Source organism: Chinchilla lanigera, unplaced genomic scaffold (genome assembly GCF_000276665.1).
Source record: "Chinchilla lanigera isolate Chin_1 unplaced genomic scaffold, ChiLan1.0 scaffold00122, whole genome shotgun sequence".
NCBI lineage: Eukaryota > Metazoa > Chordata > Mammalia > Rodentia > Chinchillidae > Chinchilla > Chinchilla lanigera.
Genome location: NW_004955523.1, coordinates 128,762 through 148,264, shown reverse-complemented (window position 1 = coordinate 148,264; position 19,503 = coordinate 128,762). Strand labels below are relative to the sequence as shown.

At 48.0% G+C, this 19,503-nt stretch overlaps 1 protein-coding gene and 1 long non-coding RNA gene across 2 annotated transcripts in view; both read left to right on the top strand.

Moving 5' to 3' along the window:
• The window catches only part of Jdp2 (Jun dimerization protein 2), a gene marked incomplete at its 5' end in the record, with an annotated part of 29,224 nt that extends 21,505 nt beyond the window's left edge, over nt 1–7,719 (top strand). The window contains 1 exon segment of the mRNA XM_013507179.1: nt 6,596–7,719. Within this exon segment, the coding sequence (XP_013362633.1) occupies nt 6,596–6,781 (186 nt within the window). The 3' untranslated portion in view covers nt 6,782–7,719.
• Nucleotides 7,720–13,608: 5,889 nt separating this feature from the next.
• On the top strand, nt 13,609–17,989 carry LOC102009100. The gene is made up of 2 exons (XR_001231912.1): nt 13,609–15,036; nt 15,125–17,989. It is a non-coding gene; the product is annotated as an uncharacterized LOC102009100 (long non-coding RNA).
• The last annotated feature ends 1,514 nt before the right edge of the window (nt 17,990–19,503 follow it).

The following is a 19,503-nucleotide window of genomic DNA, read 5'->3' as shown; positions in this document are numbered from 1 at the left end:
GCACCAGGACTGGCACTATCTACACTGGCTCCCGTGGCCACTATAGCTATCTAGGGCGGTGCTCATGCATCCCGGTGGTAACATGCAAATAAGCATGACACCGGGGTCAGCTACTTTGTACAGAGAAAAGCTCCCTCCCTTAGTGGCAGGTGGCTTACCTGGCCCTGTATCCCACCTGGCACCCCACCCCACCCCAAGATAAGCTCTTTGCTGCTGCCCCCAGGGATTGGAGGTCAGCTTTGCCTGTAGAGTCAGCCACGGGTTGAGGCCCCTTTTCCTCCTGGCCCTACTTGCCCTTTCTGTTTGGAATGTGCTGAGCAGGGTATTTGTTCCTTCTCTCCTCTGAGTCTTGTCTCTTAGACCTTCCTTGCATCTCAAAAATGGTAGCTGGCAGCGAGGACCATGACCAGAGAGCTGATTAGTCCAGGCCAGTAGTCTCCAAACCCCGGCCCCATCATTGGTTCATCACTAAATACTAATAGTAACCACATATCATTACAGGTGCTATTCTACCAGGACACCATCACTGACCACAGTTGCCAGCAATTGTAAAGCTAGGTGCTATGCTAAATGCTGTGTATCTGGTCTCATTGTATTGGCTTAGTAAACATATGAGGTAGGGACCTTCATTATTTGCTCTACAGATGAGGACCCTAAGACATAGTGAGGTTAAGTGACTTGGACGGTCTGTCAGCAGCCAAGTGGTAAGACTAAGACCCGCACTGACCACAGAGCCTTTGTCCCTGGCCTCGGTGCCTCTGTACTGGCTGTAATTCGTTCATTCGTTGGTTGGTTCGTTCATTCTTTCATTCACTGATTGTGCTTCAGTAAGTTTTTATGCATGTACTAAATGTCACTGCTGGGCCGGGTACACTGGGCAGGGTGGGGGTGTGTGCTCAGGCAGGGGCAGCCATTGCCCGCTCGTGGGAACTGGAGAAACAAGGCCGGCCTTGGTGTTCTCTGGCACTGTGGGTCTGGGAGACGCTTCGTGCTTGCTACACGCAGAGAGCTGTTCTGGCCACAGGTACAGGCAGCACGGGGACCTCTAGGCAGTGAGCACCTGGAGCAGGAAGTGGTTGTCACCGTCAGTCCTGGAGCTGGGAGCCCCCGGAAGAGATGGTGTATAACTCCGGGCTGCTAGGCTTCAAAGTTTCTAAGCCACAGCCTTTGAGATGGGTGGAGTGTGTCGCCTGGCTCATTTCTGCCATCATCAAGTCCCTGCCGTGGGCAGGCCTGTTCGGGCACGGTGAGGTATAGGGAGGCCTCACACTGGACCCCGGCCTCCCAAGGCGCCAGCGCACCCGTAATGCACTAGCGTGATAGACACTTGGTGTCAAGTGAGCGATACTCACTGCTCTGCATTCCAGCAACTCTTGCTGAGCATCTACTGTGTGCTGGGCATTTCACATGTCTCATTCAATCCCTATAACACTCCTATGAGGTAGATAATAGTTTTCCTGCTCTGGAGATTGACCTGTAGCTCAGAGAGCTCAAGTTACTTGCGCAAGGTCACACTGCTTGCAGGGGAAGGGGAGGATTCACTTGCCCATTTGCTGATCCGTCTTTCCATGCAGCGAGTGGTCAGGGAGTGCCTGCTGCACCGTGGACAGGTGGGCCGTGTTGGCAGGGGCTGGCAGGTGGCAAGTGAGGAGCAGAAACGTGTGCTGAGTGCTCTGGGGGGCAAGCTGAGTGCCCCGAGGGGTCGTGTGCTAGTCTGGGCTGAGAAAGACTGCTTCAGCTGGGTGAGAAGAGGAGCAGGTGGTGACAGATGGAGGACACAGGGTGTCGGGGCTCCCGGCCACAGCACAGGCAAAGGCAAGAGGTGTTGAAGGGTGTGTTTAAGGTGCCGAAAATAATGGCCATGGGGCTGCAGGTTGCAGGACTGGTGGGAGGATGGAGAGGCAGGTAGGCCCAGGTCCTTGCCTGTAGGGTGAGCTCTGGGCTGGGTTGCCAGGACAGTCTGGCTCTGACCCTGCTCCTGACCTCGTGATTGGTGGATGTTCTGCCACTCTCATGAGCATCCCCATTAGGATGATGACTTGCGTGGTCAGAGAGCACCATGGGAAGGACTCGGGAGGGAGGCACTTATCAAAGGGTTCGTTTTCTTTTCCCTTCCTTCCTCTTTCAGTCCTGGAGATGGAACCCAGGGCCTCACACGTGCGAGGCAAATGCGGTGCCACTGAGCTATATCCCCAACCCTTTTTATTCTTGAAACAGAGTCTCATTAAGTTGCCCAGACTGGGCTTGAACTAGTGAGCCTCTTGCCTCAGCCTGCTGAGTAGTTGGGATTATAGATGTGAAGCACCATGACCAGCGTAATTTAGTTTTTAATATACAGAAACTATTTTCACCACTCAAGGTACAAAGGGATATATACAAGAGGTGCTCAAAGTACATGGTGAATATTTGAATTTAAAAACATTTATTGGGGCTGGGGTTTCAGCTCAGTGCCTGCCTGGCAAGCATGAGGTCCTGAGTTCAATTCCCGGTACCCCCCAAAACAAATAAATAACAACATTTGTTAAAGTAAAATACTAATTGCCATCAATACTCCTCAAAATTCTCCTCCTTGTTTTGAACACTTCTCCCATCATTCTTGCCACTCTCTGCAGCAGTTCTGGAAGTGCTCTTTCATGAGTGTCTTCACCATGAAATGCTGCTGCTGAGCGCCATCCAATGGAGAGGCAAGCTCGCAAGAACATGATGGTGGGTCCTCATCCACCTTATTCACCAGACCAACACTGCAACTGCTGGCTCTTCTCCAAAGCCAGCATGACCGAGAAGAGTAAAGGTTTCGAATCAGTTCGGCACACCAAGGCAGCCACAATAGCACAACCGTAACACTATGAAAGAGGACTTCTAGACTTACTTCAGCAAGAGGGGATAATGATGGAGCAGGTGTGTTTGAAGCAAGAGAGATTAGTGGCAATGTGTCTTTCACTGTAATACTGTTTTAAAATGTAAACATTTGCCATATGTTTGAATCACAGCTCGTTTATGTTTCTGCGTGTGTGGATGAGCAAGTGAGAGAGAGGAAATGTGTGTGTCTGTGTTACATGTAAAAAGGCACCCTCTCTCCCCTGACCCCTGGATACTCAGATCTGCACAGGAATCTTTCTGCAGCTCAGTGAGGACACTTGCCTGACCAGCCAAGCCTTCTCCCTTCTGCAGCGCTGGCCCCGTCACATTGCTGTGCAGGACACAGGCTCTCTGGAGCTTGGTAGCGATCGTATCAGCTCGTGCTCCCAGCAGCATCCTGTGCTCTTCATAGCCACTGTGCGCTGGATGGTCCCGCAGGGCTTGCCCTGCTACCCAGCACAGACTCGGCACATTTAGATTTATTCACAGTAGCAGGGCTCTCCGGCAGCAGAGCCAGAATTTTAATCTGGACATCTCTCAGGCTCAGAAGGTCATGCAGGCTCCTTCACAACTCTTACAAAGGTAGTGGAACTCTATTTTATGTGCCTTAGTTTAATTTTTTCTTCTTTTTTTCAATATAAAGACAGAGAATCTTAGTGCTTAAGGTCTCTTGGACCAATCACCTTATTTTCTGAAAGGAAACTGAGGCCCAGAGCCAGGAATTGGCTGGGTCACGGTCTCATGGCCAGGATGAAACCAAGACACTCCGCCTTTCACCTGATAGCTTTTTCAGCTGACTTTGCTGACCATAGTGTACAAGGCAGAAGCTTAACTTGCTCTAATTAAACCCTGAAACACCAAATGGGTTTGATTTTTCTAGAGCAATAAATATCTACCAGAAGTCAAAACAGTAAACAAAAAATTCAGACAGAGTCACTTCACTTCGTAACTAACGTGTAGACGATCCTAGCGCATTTCCATCTTCCCTCATTAGGGAAAAAAGTCAGGTAATTACTGTTATGAAACCACAAACCGCCTCAACAGTCATGATTGAAAAAAAGATTCTCCTGAACACAACTTACAGTTACACAATAAGTACACACATAGCCCTGATCAAAAACTCTCTGAAGACAAAAGCAATAAAAGTAAAAAGAGCTTAGTTACAGTGTGACAGCTGGGAAGAATTCAGGAAATCCCACGATGTTCTCTAACATTCTCCATAAGCAACAGATAACTGTGACCCTGTGATAGCTGTGTGTGAGGCAAGTTGCCCCACACCTTGCTGGTCTTGTGTGACACTGATGTCCCCAGGGAGGCTTGGTTGGACATGCGGTAGTTTCACCGAGCTGGATCTATGTGTGGTGCTATCAAATTCTGCGTGTTGAATGCTTCTTCTTACAAGTCTACGTTTAACTTCAAACTTTCTATACCCAAAACCAAACTCTTCCCATGCCATGCCCATGGCTCTGCAAAACAGTGTATTCAGGCTGTGTTCAGGCTCCAGTTAGCTCTCCGCCCTGTCTCTTTCATTGTCCAAGTCCAGGCAGTCACCAAGACCCCCATTTCCTTCTAGACATCTTCCTTCTCTTTTTCATACTGAGCAGAGAGATGCCCAGCCAGAAAGCCTGGGGTTCTCCTGCTCAAAAGGTTAAAACTCCCTTAAGCCTCTCTAACCCTTTGATTTACAAAATACTTTTCTCAGGTGAGTTCATCTAATTACCATGCTCACCATCTTTTTTCTATAAACAAGATACCTGAGGCTCAGAGAAGTTAAGAAACTTGTGCTGGCTTTGATTCTAAACCTAAAGCTACCATAGGATGGCTTTCCAGAGCCATCAGCCCCTTTCCCTGCTTCTCCACTCACCTATACTTCCCCATGCCCGTGGCCTAGTTCACTGAGGGCTCCCTACCTGAAGCTCCTTCCCCACCTTTCTTACCAGCCAGAGTCAGCTCGTCTCTCAAGACCAAGGTCAGGCCACGCATAACCCACTTTGAAGACCTCCCAAGCCCTGCATGGCTGATAGTTCTCCAGGAAGCTCTGTGTTGTGTATGGATTTCTTCTTTCCTGGTGGTAGAAGGATCACAAGAGACACACCAGGGCCTCGTGGCCCGTGGATTCCCCAAGCATTTGTTGTACAAACAGATCCTCAGCAAATACTCCTGGATAGGTGGATTGTCCCACAGCATCTGGAGACAAAGGTTCAGGTGACCTTGAAGATGCAGCTAACCCTGTGGGCTGGAGGGAACGGGTGGTCAGAGAGCTAGTGAGACATTCCCAAGGTCACTGGCGCGCCAAGCCCAGCAAACAGGTGGCCAGAATTGGCACCAAACTGCTGTGGACTGTAGGGTCACAGACTGTCATAGCTTCCCATGGGGTCTCTCCTGGCTCTCTGAGATGGATTTTTTGGGAATTCTGAGAACTGTACCAGGCCAGCTTCCAGTCATGTCTCAGCCTGTTGAACTAAAAACCACCATAGCTGGTTTTTAATGTTTTCCCTATGAGCATTGTTTTCCTTTTTCAAGGCTGTTTTCCCTGAGTGTCTGGTTACATGGCCTGCCTTCCTCGGCAGTCCTGAGCTCCTTGCGAGCTCACGCTGCCACCTTGGAGGGAGATGTACACGTGGACCAGTTCAGTCTAACCGGCTGTTGGGGGATGTGTGGGCCCCACCCAGGGCGCCAGGAACCCAGGGCAAGCTCATAGGCTTGTAGGCTGTCCGCTGTCACACATGCGTTGCAGCCATACCTGGCCCTTTGGCTGAGCGGGGTTGCACCGTTCCTGCACTGCTGGCATTCTGGCCCGGTTCATTGTAGTGCGTGCTGTGCTGGGTATGGCAGCATGTTTATAGCACCCCTGCCCTTGGCCTGGAGCACCCTCCCCCAGTGCTGACAGCCAGAAATGTCTGCAGTCTGGGTGGTACAATCACTCCCAGTTGGGAACCACTGGCCTAACACTTTGCTGGCCCGTGAACAAATGTCAATTCTCAAGCTGAAGAGTTTTAAGTCCAAAGTTTTTAGACACAGTCCAGGAAACATCCTTCAGATGCTTTTCTCTTTTGCTGTTTGACACCCTAGGTCTTGCACTCACCTGTTCCCATCACCCCCATCCAATCACCAAGCTTCCTCCCTTCCCTAGGGCCTCTTCACGAGCTGGTAGTGCCCTGGAAATCTCCCTGAAGGTCTCCTACAAGCCTCACTTTGGAACCAGCAGGGTGACTGTCAAATGCCTGTCTGTGGACTAAACTTCTGGTTTACAGGGGTTGTGGAAGAGACTGTTCAAATAATTACAGACTAATAGCCAGAGAGCACATATTTTAGGAGGAGCCACGTGACCACACTGGGCTCTGATCCCACAGACCAGAATATCCCTACCTCACATTATCACACATCAAAGTGCTGGCCATCGTGCTGCCACCTGTCAGCCATCTCAGACCCTCCACGGCCCCTCCGTTGACCTGCACTAGATCCACCCACCTCCATTCTTCACTCACCTTGTGCAAAGGCCCTGAGGCAAGCAAGTATTTGGCATATTTGAGCAACCGCTAGGTGGCCATGGTGACTGAGAGGCTGGTGTCTCTCAGTAGAAAGACAGCTGTAGAAAGACAGCTAACCCAGAGGCTTGATCTCTACTGGGCATGTGGCAGCCAGAAACAGGGTGGGCAGTGCAGCTACCAGCCCAGAGTGCCCTGCACTCGTGGTCGTGTGGCTGCTGACAGCATGCCTCTGTGTTTGTGTGCAGGAGTCTGAGCGGCTGGAGCTCATGAATGCCGAGCTGAAGACCCAGATCGAGGAGCTGAAGCAGGAGCGGCAGCAGCTCATCCTCATGCTGAACCGCCACCGCCCCACCTGCATCGTCCGCACCGACAGCGTCAAGACGCCAGAGTCTGAAGGCAACCCACTGCTGGAGCAGCTGGAGAAGAAGTGACTGTGGGCTGGAAGGAGTCCGAGGAGGAGGAGGAGGAGGAGGAGGAGGAGGAGAGACGGAGAGGCAGGAGGACTGGCTCCCAGAGGGCCCTTCCTTGGTACATGAAAAACTATACAGTGAAGCTCAGCACAGCTGGCATCCAGCAGGCTTTTTTGTGAAACTCAGATCAGCCAGCCAAGGGGAAGAGCGGGCTGGAGAAACCCAGAGGGACCAGAGACCAAACTTTGGCTGAGACCAAAGTTGACCCATGAGTGGGGCTGTGCTGCCTGGAGCCCAGCTTGAAGGACGTGGGGGCAGAGAGACGCCCAGCCAGGCAGCCTGGGATGCTCCGCCAGCCTCTCTACCAGGGCACTCACCCGAGGGACCACCAAGCAGCCAGGAAAAGCCATGAGCTGCAACCAAAACGCAGCTGAGGATGGAACTCAGCGTGAACTGCAACCCTCCTGCCCCCAGCCCTGCCCTGACCTGATGTAAAGCTGGACAGGGGGCTGCTGCGGGGCCCTGATGCCCCTGCCAAGGAGGTGGCAGCTGGGTGCACCCTTGCCAGCCCTGCTGGAGTTTGCTGTGGGCACTGAGGCGCGGGCGCCCTTCCAAAGCACACACTCACCGAATGTTTACAGACTGGCTGTCCTGGCAGGGCTTCCAACTGCACATGTTTTTTATACTTTCTTTTTTTTTTAAATATTTTTTACAAAAAAAAGATTTTATACAAGCAATATATATATGGATTTCTATAATCACTTGATGTGATACAGTATAAATATGCTATGGTTTGTTACGGACAGATACTCTCCAGTTATGGCCATTGTGTTAACTCCTAAGTACCGTAGTCTCTGGGTGTCAGGGTAGCCGGGGCGGGTGGGGTGCATTTCCATCCCTGTAAACCCTTCCCAGTACTCAGTCCTGTATCACTCAGTAAACATTGCTCTTATTACCCAGCTGCCTCGAGTGGTGTCTGCCTGGGGGGTCCCGCAGACACGCCCGACGTCAGAGAGCGTGGGACCATCGGCCGTGGGCACTTTATCTCCACAGCCGCCCTTCCAGGGGAGTACTGATCGGCCTACCTCACAGGTGAGGGAACTGTGGCTCAGAGAAATCAGAGTGGCCACAGTCACCGTTTTGAGAGTCCGTTTCATTCACTCACTCTGCAGATGTCTGCTGAGTGCTACCAGGAGCGTGACAGGCACTCGCCAGGGCGCTGAGCGTCCCTGGGGAATAAGACCCACGTTGGCCTTGGCTGCCCTGGGGCCTTCATCTCATGCTTCTTTGTACAGTGTCTCGTTTTGCTGGCACGGCAGCCTTGCCAGGGAACAGTGGTGGTCCCCATTTCACAGATGAGGACTTAGTACAAGCCTTGGAGATGAAGCTTGCGGCCACCATTTCTGGAAGACATCATGTGGCAAGTACGTGTGGTCTCACTCCTCCCAGCAGCACAAAGTAGGCATTGTTCCTCTGGTTTTTATAGCTGAGGCTCAGAGAGGGCAAACGACTTACCCAAGGTTACTCAGGTTGCAAGGGACAGGCTGGCATTCGAACCCATGACTAAAGACCATGACCCCCTCCTGCCCCGAGTGACTGTGAGCGCCCGTGGTTAGATGTCTCACCAATCAGAGCAGGGACTTGGCAGAGGAGACCATGGCTGTAGGTTTAGTTTCTGGGGAAGCTGGTTGAGCCCCACACTGCCCATGATATGACTGGTGAACAGGTTCCCCACCACATCTGCGCCTGACCCAGGGACACGTTCACTTTCACAGCCGCACATCTGCCCTGCGAGGCAGGAAGGGCTGCACCCACACGTGGCTCCTACTTCTGTGGCGCTCTGCGCGTGCGCTTCCTCACTTGCTGTTGCCCTGCGCGGGGCAGGCCGGAGAGGGGTTTTTATCTCCCTGTCTCCAAAGCTTACAAACAGGATCACAAAGTTCAAGTTCACCTGGCTAAAAAGAGGCAGGAGTTAGTGCAGACTCAACACCCCTTCCTCCCCCACCTCATCCTGTGTGTGTGTGTGTGTGTGTGTGTGTGTGTGTGTGTGTGTCTGTGGTGCTGGGCATTGCATCCAAGGCCTTCACACTGAACTACATCTCCAGCCCTTTCCAAATTTTTTATTTGAGACAGAGTCTCACTAAGTTGCCCACACAGGGCTTGAACTTGAAATCCTCCTGCCTCAGCCTCTCGGAGTGCTGGGGTTACAGGTGTGTACCACCAATCCAAACAACTACTTTGTAATCCTGTGTTTTTTCTCTTTTATCACTGGAGCTAGATAACTAGTTCATGATGAGGGTTTGTGTTAAGAGCAAGAAACCTTGAGCTGCCTCCCTAGTTGTGACGGAGGCCTGTGGGACGGGTGGAAATGGAGAATAGGTCACTGATATATGATTGGTCTCTCACTTCCTCTCCTCAGTTTCCTACCCATAGTGTGTGCCTTGGGGACGGCCTGGTCAGCTCACTGTGGGCTGTGATCCCCCTGCATTTGGAGCCAGGGCGGGAAGAAAGCTGTGGGCTCCTGGGGCCTTCGGGTGACCCGGCGGGTGCTCCCGCCGCACTGGCCGCGGCTGCGCCGCTTCTCCTTTGGGCGCCAGGAGCTGCCCTCTGCTGGGCCTCGCAAAGGGGCTGTCCTCCGGAACCAGTGACTGGCTCCTGGCTGTGCCTGCCATGGCGTCTTCCTCCCCCCCCGGGCCCGCCACTCCCGGGGTGCAGCGGGAGCCACAGGCCAGTCCTCACCGTCAGCGCAGTGCTTGGGTGTTCTCTTTGAGCCTGTATGTTCATCACTTCAGCCGAGTACACAACGTGGCTGTGGGGTGGGCGATGCCATCCCGTGTTCAGATGAGAGAACCCGGGCCCAGAGGGGAAGAGGTCGGTGGCAGTGCCAACCTGTTATTGCAACTTGACTCGGGTGTACAAGAGCGGAGGCTGAGCCTCCCCAGGAGAGGAAGCGCCGAGTCTGTGCTGTGACCGTTGTTGCCAGGGGAGCTTGGCAGGAGGCCCTGAGATGGCATGGGCCCTGCAGTCCATGTTGAGGGTCCCCGGCTCTTGGATGCCCATCTCCAAGTGCTTGGGCAGAAGACAGAGATGCAAGGTACAGTCTTCCACTGCTTAGCCCGGACCTCACTTTGCTCACCTGTAAAGTGAGAAGGATAGCAATCCAAATCTTTCGAGTGTTGTCAGGATCAAAGAAGGAATCGAGGGGGGCGTGGTGGCACATGCCTGTGATCCCACCACTTGGGGGAGGCTGAGACAGGAGGATCTCTCAGAGCTTAGGGCCAGCCTGAATTGCATAGCAAAACTCTACCTCAAAGAGACAACAAAACAAAACAAAACAGAAAACACAAAGAAGGAATTGATGTAAATGTTTATGAAATATAAAGCTCTAAGTTGGGCGTGGTGGTGCACACCTGTAATTCCCAGCATTCTGGGTGGCTGAGGCAAGAGAGTCACCAGTTCCAGCCAGACTGGAAAATCTAGCAAATGACTGAGACCCTTTACCATATCAATTATTTGAATATCTTTTATTCTCTACAGGTGTGCTATAGTAGGTATGTTCTGACTGCACATCTGGTCTCCATGGTGTGTTGACTGCCCAGGCTATAAGAATCCTGGTTTTTTTCAGCTCCTCAGTGGCTTCAACCAGGTGTGCTAGGCTCATCACTGCAGCCTTGGCCTTCAGGGCCTCCTGCCAGGTGGTCATAAATAAGACCTGTGCCACCTCTGCCCAAGGCCCCTGTGGAAATCAGTGAGCTGATGTGTGCCACCATGGCCTGAGAAGGTCAAAACCCCTAGCTATCAGATGGGCAAAACCAATATGTGTTGTTCAGGGTGTGGATTAAAGGAAACTCACATACGCTACCTGTGGGAAGTGAGGGTGATTACTGTGTAAAGCAATTGGGGAATAACCAGGACTGCCGAATCCAAACACCTTTGCCATTGCAAGTTCCCTCCTGAATATATACTTGGGAGGAACTGTAAAAAGGGAATGTACAAGAATGGTCCTGCATGGTTTGTTCATATTAAAGAAAAATTGGAAACAACATAAGTGCCTATGGACTATAATAATGGATGAACAAATTGTGATGTTTTCATAAAATGGAATAGCATTCATCAGTTAGAAAGAGGAAACAAGGCGTCAGTGTGGATACATCTCAGAAAGCTAATGTGGAGCTCAGGATAGGGGAAGGAAGTCTATAAGGGTGATATTTATGTAGCATCTCTGAGCATGTGAATCCGTACTGTAGGGTTTAGGGGCACACAGGTCTGGGTAGTAGAGGTTAAGCGCAGGCATGGGAATGGTACAAATAACAAAATCAGGGCTGCCCTTGCCAGCGAGCAGGGGCTAGGGAAGTCACCCACAAGTACAGACAGGACACTGGGTTCCAACTTCACGTGTGACATCTCACTTACTTTTAGAGATCATCATCAAATGTAGAATACCACTAGTATTTGTCAGCGGTGAGCTATGTGTAAGGAATGTGGGTCATATTCCTCTCCACGTTCCCCTGTGCAGTTAGTATGTTTTCCAGTAAAAGAAAGCAAGTCACAATAGGTTTTGGATTTTTTTTTTCATTAGCAAACTCAGAAAATAAAAACCATTCTGATTTTTTTTTTTTTTTGGGTACCCAGAATTGAACCCAGGACCTTGTGCTTGCCAGGCAGGCGCTTGTACTGCTGAGCTATATCCCTGGCCCAATCATTCTGAAATTTCAATGGATTGCAGCATATGCTCTCTGAGTTTATGCAAACTTAATTGTACTCCTAGGGGGAGAGAAAAACAGAGTAATGTGAGGAGCTTAGCTGGCTGGGCCCCTGGGGAGCAAGCCCTGTGGGGAGGGCACCTTGGGGAGTGTTGAGCTGCTCTGGTTTGGTGGCTCCTGGTCTCTGAGCTGTATTCAGACTCTAGATTTCCTCCTTAGCTGCTGACTTTTCAACCCAGCCCCAATGTGAAATGCAACGCCAGCTGTGGTGGACTGACAGCTGGTGGTCAACTTATAACACCCAGCTGAACTGAGTCAGTGTGGTGCTGGGTGTGGGAGGCCCACCTGAGGACTGTTGCCAGCAGTGTAAGAGGCAGAACTGGAGAAGAAGTAGTTAGGTTGTTGGGGGCTGGTAGAAGCTGCTGGAAGCCTGTTGGAAGCTGAGAGAAGCTGAGAGAAGCTGTAAGGAGCTGTTGGTTCTGCTGGAGGAGCTTGTCATGCTGACTTTCCTGATGGGAACTTGGCTTTGCTCATCATCGGAGGAGCTCGGGACCTCACTTGCTGAGGATGGCTGTGGTACTTTTCAGGGGAGCTCTGGTTTTGTATGTTGCTTCCTGGCTCCAGTGCATATCCCTCAGCCTGCTAGCACAGATCCTTCATCCCACTGGCACAGACTTCCTAGATTGCACCATTGACCTTTGGGCCTTCCCAGCGCAGATCCGTGAAACAGGCCTGCATGAGACGTTGTCATGGGCGCTGGGACTCCAGTTAGATTCGTGGGAGACATTGTTAGGGGCTCTAGGTCTTCAGCTGCACTCATGCAGGACATGATCTCAGGATCCAGGCCCTCACCTGGATTCTTGGTCTGTAGTGTGTGGACAGATTTCCTGCACTCTCTTGTATGTGATTGTTTGGGTGACTATTACAGATAATCTTATAAAATATGTGTCCTATATTGTATTGTTCCCCTTGCAAAATAAGCACCAAACCATGACACCACCCTACCTTTAAGTGGCGCTGTGGTCCAGAGCTAGAACATGGGGGGAGCCTGTTACAGACATGAACCCAGTTGTCACTGGTGAATTTGTTTCCTGTTGCTGCTGCAACAAATCACCACAGACTTGATGGCTTTAAACAACACAGATTTTATTATGTTACCGCTTACAGGAAGTCAGACCACTAAGTGGTGTCATGGAGCTAAAGTCAAGGTATTGGCAGAACTGTGTTCCTTCGGAGGCTCAAGGGGAGAATCCATTGCTTTGCCTTTTCTATGTTCTATGCCTGGACTCTGACACTGACTCTTCTGTCCCCCTCTTCTATCTGTTAAGGAACCTTATGATAACATTGGGCCCACCCAGAAAATCCACGGCGGTCTCTTTAAGACTAATCAGCAACCTTAATCTATCTGCAACCTTATTCTCCCTGGCCAAATGTCAAATTCACAGGTTCCAGAGTTTAGAACAAGGACATCTTTGGGTTAGCCGTTATTCTGCCCACCACACCAGTTAAAAGTTGGAGGTTCTAGCCAGGTGTGGTGGTGCACACCTGTGATCCTAGCACTCTGGGAGGCTGAGATAGGAGGATTGAAAGTTTAAGCCTACATTGGGAACTTAGCAAATTAATGAGATCCTGTCTCAAAATAAAAAATAAAATGGCTGGGATGTAGCTCAGCATGAAAACCCTAGCTTCAATCCCCAAGATTGGTTGATAAATAAGTATATGTATATATATATATTAGAGATTTTTAACACTGATCCTTCCCACTAGCTGGCAAGATAAACAACTTACTGTGTAAGTGCTGTGAAGATAGATTTCCTACATGGTGCATCCCCAGTGCTGGCGCAGTGCCTAGCACGTGGTAGATCACTGACATACATTATACACAGACACATATGTAAAACAATACAAACACATAGTGACATGCACAACATTCAGATCCATATGCAAGTTACACTGTTACACATTTATTCACAGATGCACCTTAAATCATGTGATTGATACTAGTCATATTCTTTTATATTACAGTTCTAATTTTTTTTTTTTTTGTCTTTTTGAGACAGGGTCTTGCTCTGCAGTTCAGGCTGGCCTTGAGCTCACTTTGCAGCCCAGGCTGGTCTCAGACTTGCTATGATCCTCCTGCCTCAGCCTCCTGAGTACTGAGATTACAGGTGTGTGCCACCACGCCTGGCTAAAATTTTGAAATGAGCTTATTTACCATACTGGCATATCTTGGTTCTTCAGGAATATCTAAATTATGATTAATAAGGATACTAACTAAACTGGGCATACTGTTTTGGCTTAAACTAAATATTGTGAGAGACACATTTCCTTTTTTGTCTCCTAAACTGCTTCTGTGAGTGATGCTTTGGCCCACTGGCAGTAAAATTGCACTTAAGCACCAGACCCTCCCACTCACCTGTAGAGGACATCTGTGGGGCTCTGCTGGTGACCCTCTGGCTCCAGCTTTATCACATGACTACCTGGCATGCAGGAGCCCCTCCACACAGGTGCAGCTTGGCAGTGTCTCCTCACAGGTCCGTGCCTGTTCCTCCCACTTCCCATCCTTTGGGGCATCCAAGGCCACTCCTTGGCACCTATATGCAGCCTGGAAATTCAGAGAGTTGATGCATTTAGGACCTCCTTTGACTAACTGGGATGGAGGTAGGCTTTACTATCCTTTACTAGAGGAGATTAGCCTCCTTTTGCTTGGAGACCTGCAAAGATCGCACTTGAAACAGTGCAACCTTCATCATGATATTTATCCTCAAGAGCCGCATCTGCTACACTCAGCTCCAGGAAGATAAGCAAGGTCACATGTTGGTACACCTCATTTGGAGAAGTAGACTTCCTGCTCCAGAAGAAAATAGCTTATTTGTTAAAAGAAAAACAATCTGACATAGATTATCAAGAATCAGGGGAAGGCATACAGGAGTGGCTGGGTCTTGAAGGTGTGATGCCAAAGTCTGGCAAAGAGAGCTTTTGTGTGTGAAAGCACTTGCCTGTGAGTTGAGGGTCAGCACTGGCTTTAAGACCTGGAATGTGTCTTTATATACTGCTAGTTTTGTTCCTCAAAGCTTACGTGTGGTATTAACCCAAAGTAAATGAGGTGGAGGTTTTAGAACTGCCTTGTCAAAAAATGGGGCATCATGGTGGGTTAAATATACACATATCATACTTCTCTAATGTAAGTTTGCACTTTAGTATTACAGTAGCTGGTTGTGAGGTCTCAGTAGGTGTGCCTGAGGGATCCAGGAAGCAAGCTTTGTGTTTATCCACTTGGTACAACAAATGGCAAGCTGTGTGCACATGTACAAAAGAGTCAAACTGGGATTTTTAGCCATGTAACACTCAGTGTAACATTCTTGTGTATGTTTCCATGCCTGATCATGGACGTCATGGGGAGTAAAATACATCCACACCATTCTTCTATTATGTAAACATGTACTTTGCCATGATGGAATGTGGGTGTGGCTCACAGTAGCTGTGCCTAGGGAAACCAGGAACCCATCTGTGCATTCATCCACTTGGCCGACAAATGGCAAGGTGTGTACAGGAGCTCCAAAGCAGCAACAGGTGAGCTTTACCCATGAAATGCTCATTGTTGAACTTATGTGAATTTAGGATTTGTTTTTTTAAAGTTTTCTTTTGATTTTTCTGATAGAAGTAGCTCAGTTCAATACAATGACAGATGAAAAACCAGATTTGCAAGTTTTGGAGGTTGAAAGTGAATCATTAGGTGATTCATGCACGGATTATGATGGTGATGGTGATGGTGATGATGATGATGATGACTTTGACACTGCCCATGAGAGCCAAAGTTCCTGTGGCAGTGAAATGGAGCAAGAATCAACCGATACAGACACAGGGACTGCAGACTTCCTTGATTCAAATGATGAAGAAAACAGCAATGTGAGTACATATTTGACTAGTCAAAATGTTATGAAATGGTCACACAACCAAGTGGAATGATCCAGTGTTAGATCTTCATCCAAAAATATAGTGAGGATCTTGGCAGGGGTTGGATGGAATGCCAGCACTGACATTCAGTGTTGGAAATTGTAACCAACAAAATGCTACAAGATGTTGTGAAACACACAAATGATGAAGTACAAGTAAATCGATCTGTATGCACTGATAGCCATACTAAAAATGTGTTCATTATGACACCTCCCTAACTGAACTGAAGCATTCCTATCTGCTGTACTTATCAGGGCTTTCTCATTGTGATCACAGGAATATAAAAGACTTATGGAGAAGTGATGAATGTGGCCTTAGGTTTGTAGATGAACAATGACACTGAGATTTTGTTTCCTTCAAAGCTGCCTGAGGTTGATGACAAAACCACCCACCATAAAGAAAAACAATTGATAATCTGGTTGCTGTCCATTCAGTGTTTGAGAGATTTGTGGCTAACTGCCAAGGAACTTACACATCATCTGAATACATGAGTATTGATGTTGTAGTTCCTGGTCAATGTAGCTGTAGGCAGCATATGCAAAGAGGAAAAAGCCTTCAAAATATGGTGTAAACATGTATGCCCTGGTAACTGCAAAGACATATTATACTTTCAATTTAGAAATTTGTCTTGGAACCTAGCCACCAGGTATTTATTTGCATGGTAATGTTATAGACAGCTAAATTAGATAGAAATATTATAGGCAGTCTGACAGGGTTAGGCCCTTGAGGGAGTCAGTTGCAAAAGATGAGAACACATCGAAAGTGTCTCTGGAGGCGCATCTGAAGAAGATTAAAGTCACAATGGACAGATTTACATACTTCCCTAAGGGGATAAAGTTTGAGATTATTGGTACCACCTCTTGAGATTTCCCAAGTTAAACTATTATTTCCTTAGGCATGGGCTGACCTCTCCCACTTACTAAAACTAAGACTAAGACTAAGACTATAGATTATTGACCAAGTTAATGATATCATCCAAATACTCTTGCTACAATTGGATCAATATTTCTAAGTGAGTGTACTTGTAATCTTACTGGTTGATCATAATTTTGTGCCATGTTGTACCCGCCTTGTGATTTTGCTCTATAAAAACTTCTTTTGGGAAGTGGGCTCATTGGCAACCCATTCGGGACCCCTCTTGTCTCTCAGGAGCTATTCTGTTCCCCATTCCTGTTCCTCATCCCTTTTCATCAGTAAATTTTCCTACTCTTAACCTCTGTTGTTCCCCAGAATTCATTCTTCCACTTCAGGGAGCGTGAACTTGGATATGCGATATCTAGGACTTCCCCTATACCAGTAATAAACCGAGCGATGTTGCGAACAGACTTCCTGTCCCTACCCCCAGACTAATCAGAAAGTGACAGCCAACACTTAGTTTACCAGTGTCTGGTTGATGTTACACTTGCTAACAGAGAACAAGTTGCCCAGCGTGGGAACTGTATGCAAGAACAAAGCAGAAATTTAATGAAATGTTGTAATTTCAAAACAGAATTGTATAATACAATCTTTGGACTGCAGAAAGAGGTAATATTGGCTTCGTATATGGCAAAGAAAAGCAAACTGGTGCTGCTGATGTCAACAGTGTATCTCCATGGAAAAACTGACCAAGAAACTGCTACAGTTGGGTGGGCTAAAATGATGCCTAAAGTCTATCTTTACAGTTGTCAGCAATCTGTGCGACCTCCTAAGGTTACACCCGAATAACCACCAGGGTGGTGTCGTGTTTATAGCTGAACGAAGAAAAGGGAGGTGGCTCACACCGCTTCCCTGCCTTTGGGTGGTGTGGCATTTACAGTCGAATGAAGAGCGTGACTTAGCTTTGTTTCTAACTGTACTAAAACCTCAGTGAAATTGAAGTCTGAGATGGTAGCTTTTTTTTTTTTTGCATGTAGTCCAGGCTGGCTTTAAACTTCCTATGTAACCCAAAGTAGTCTTGAACTCCAGTGATCATCCTGCCTCAGCCTCCCTAGTGCTGGGATCACAGGCAAGTGCCACCATGCCTGGCTCAGATGGTAGCTTTTTACAACAAAATGAAAGGTGGAGTAGGTGTTGTTGACGAGTTATGGAGCGGCCATGTTGTCACTTGAAACACAAAGTGTTGGCTGATGGTTGTGTCTTACTTGATCCTAAATGTGTGGCATAAACAGTTTGATAGTTTACAAAGAAAATAACAAATACAAAATATCATGGAGAAATTTTCTTAGAGGATTGGAACTGGCACTTGTAACAGATCATTTACAACAGAGGAAGAACAAAGTATTTCTGCCCAGGTACTACACAAAAAATTATAGAGCATACTGGTGATGGACAGATGAACAAAGACCTACTATGACAACAGGAAAACCAAAAAGATGTCAACTGTGCCAAACATACGTGCTATCACTGTAAGTGATACTTGTGCATGGAACATGCAGTTTTCTTGTGTGAAGATTGCCTTGGGTGTGACAGCTAAAGCAAAGATTGTTTATCTGGTAGACTTCTGTTTGTATTTACATTGTACTTCACATAACTTGTTATTTCTGATGTTACCTTTTAGGGTTTTTAAGCAAGTAAACAGCTGATGTGAAAATGTTGATGTCTATTCTAAGCACTCATTACATAATTGTTGTTTTATTGGTATCTTATTTTCTTGCTAAGTATAGATTGTTCAATATAGTGAGAAGTGCCTGACAAAAGAGGAAGACAGTAGAGGTGACAAGAATGGCCTGCCACACAGAAAAAGAGCCAGGCGTGCTGGTACATGCCTGTAATCCCAGCACTCAGGAGGCTGAGGCAGGAGGATCACTGTGAGTTCAAGACTAGCCTGGGCTACAAAGTGAGGTCAAGGCCAGCCTGAGCTGCAGAGTGAGACCCCGTCTCAATAAGACCAAAAAAAAAAAAAAAAGAATGGGCCACTACACAGCAAAAGAAAGCAAAACATATGTGTTCTCAGTGTGAGTGATATGCATATATGGAATGTACTGTTGGCATGTGTGAAGATTGCCTTGGGTGTGATAATTGAAGATTATTTTTGTTGTAGGTTTCTATTGGTATTTTCATTGCAGTTCAGATAGGAATTTATTTCTATTGTTATTTTTTTGACTTTGTAAACCAAAAAATAGTCCATGTTGAAAATTTTGATGTTTTTTAATAAACATTCAATAAATATTAAAAATTTAATACTTTATTTTTTGATATTTTTTCCTTTTGAAAACATTGTTTAACATAATAAAACTTATAAAAATTATATTAATAACTCATCAATAGTAATCTTCTAAAGAATAAATGTGGGTATTATACACCCGCCACGATGCTCCTGTAACACAGAATTGCCCCAGGGTAAGGAAGTAGTTGAAAGATTTTGGGAAGATTTGTCAAGTAAGATTGGAGGACCCAGGGTCTGACTCTGTCGTCAGGAGTCCAGATGTATTTTTGCTCAGGGGATAGTAGTGTACGGTAAGGGGACACCAGCACCTTGGAGAGCGCTTGCTGGCTTCCTCTGCAGCCTGGGTTGGTGGGAGAAGCCGCCACAGAATGAAGGATCCTCAGTACCACTGGGGATTGTGGCATTGCACAGGCCTGGTGGAGGCGCAAAGGGCATAACTGCATCATGGGTAGCAAGGTCCTCATCGACTTGGCAGACCTCGAGCTCATTCAGTGATGCTGAGGGCCCTGAAGCAGAAGCCCTGCCTTACCATCACACACATTCAAGAGACACTTCCCCAACGTTTTCCTAAAGTGTCAGTGTACAGGACGTGGAAGGGAATTCTCAGCTCCTTTGAGGACTGTTGAATTCCAAGGTCCCCATTAACACTATGGATGTGAGATGACGTGATACTAGGGTACCTGAAACACTGTCCTGGTGATTAGAGACCAGGAGATTGTTGGGAGCCACTGGAGCTGGTTATTGCTCAAGCAGTCAAGCTACCTCAGTATTGAAAAAGGCATCCTCCCGGACAATTCCAGTCATTAGTTGCTAGGCAACATTACCCCCCCCATGATACTGACTGTGCAAGTGTATAAAACAAATGCCCCTGCTGTTGACGTCCGTCCTCCTGCTCAGCAGGCAAGAGGTAACTCCACCTGACCCCAGCTCTTGTCGCT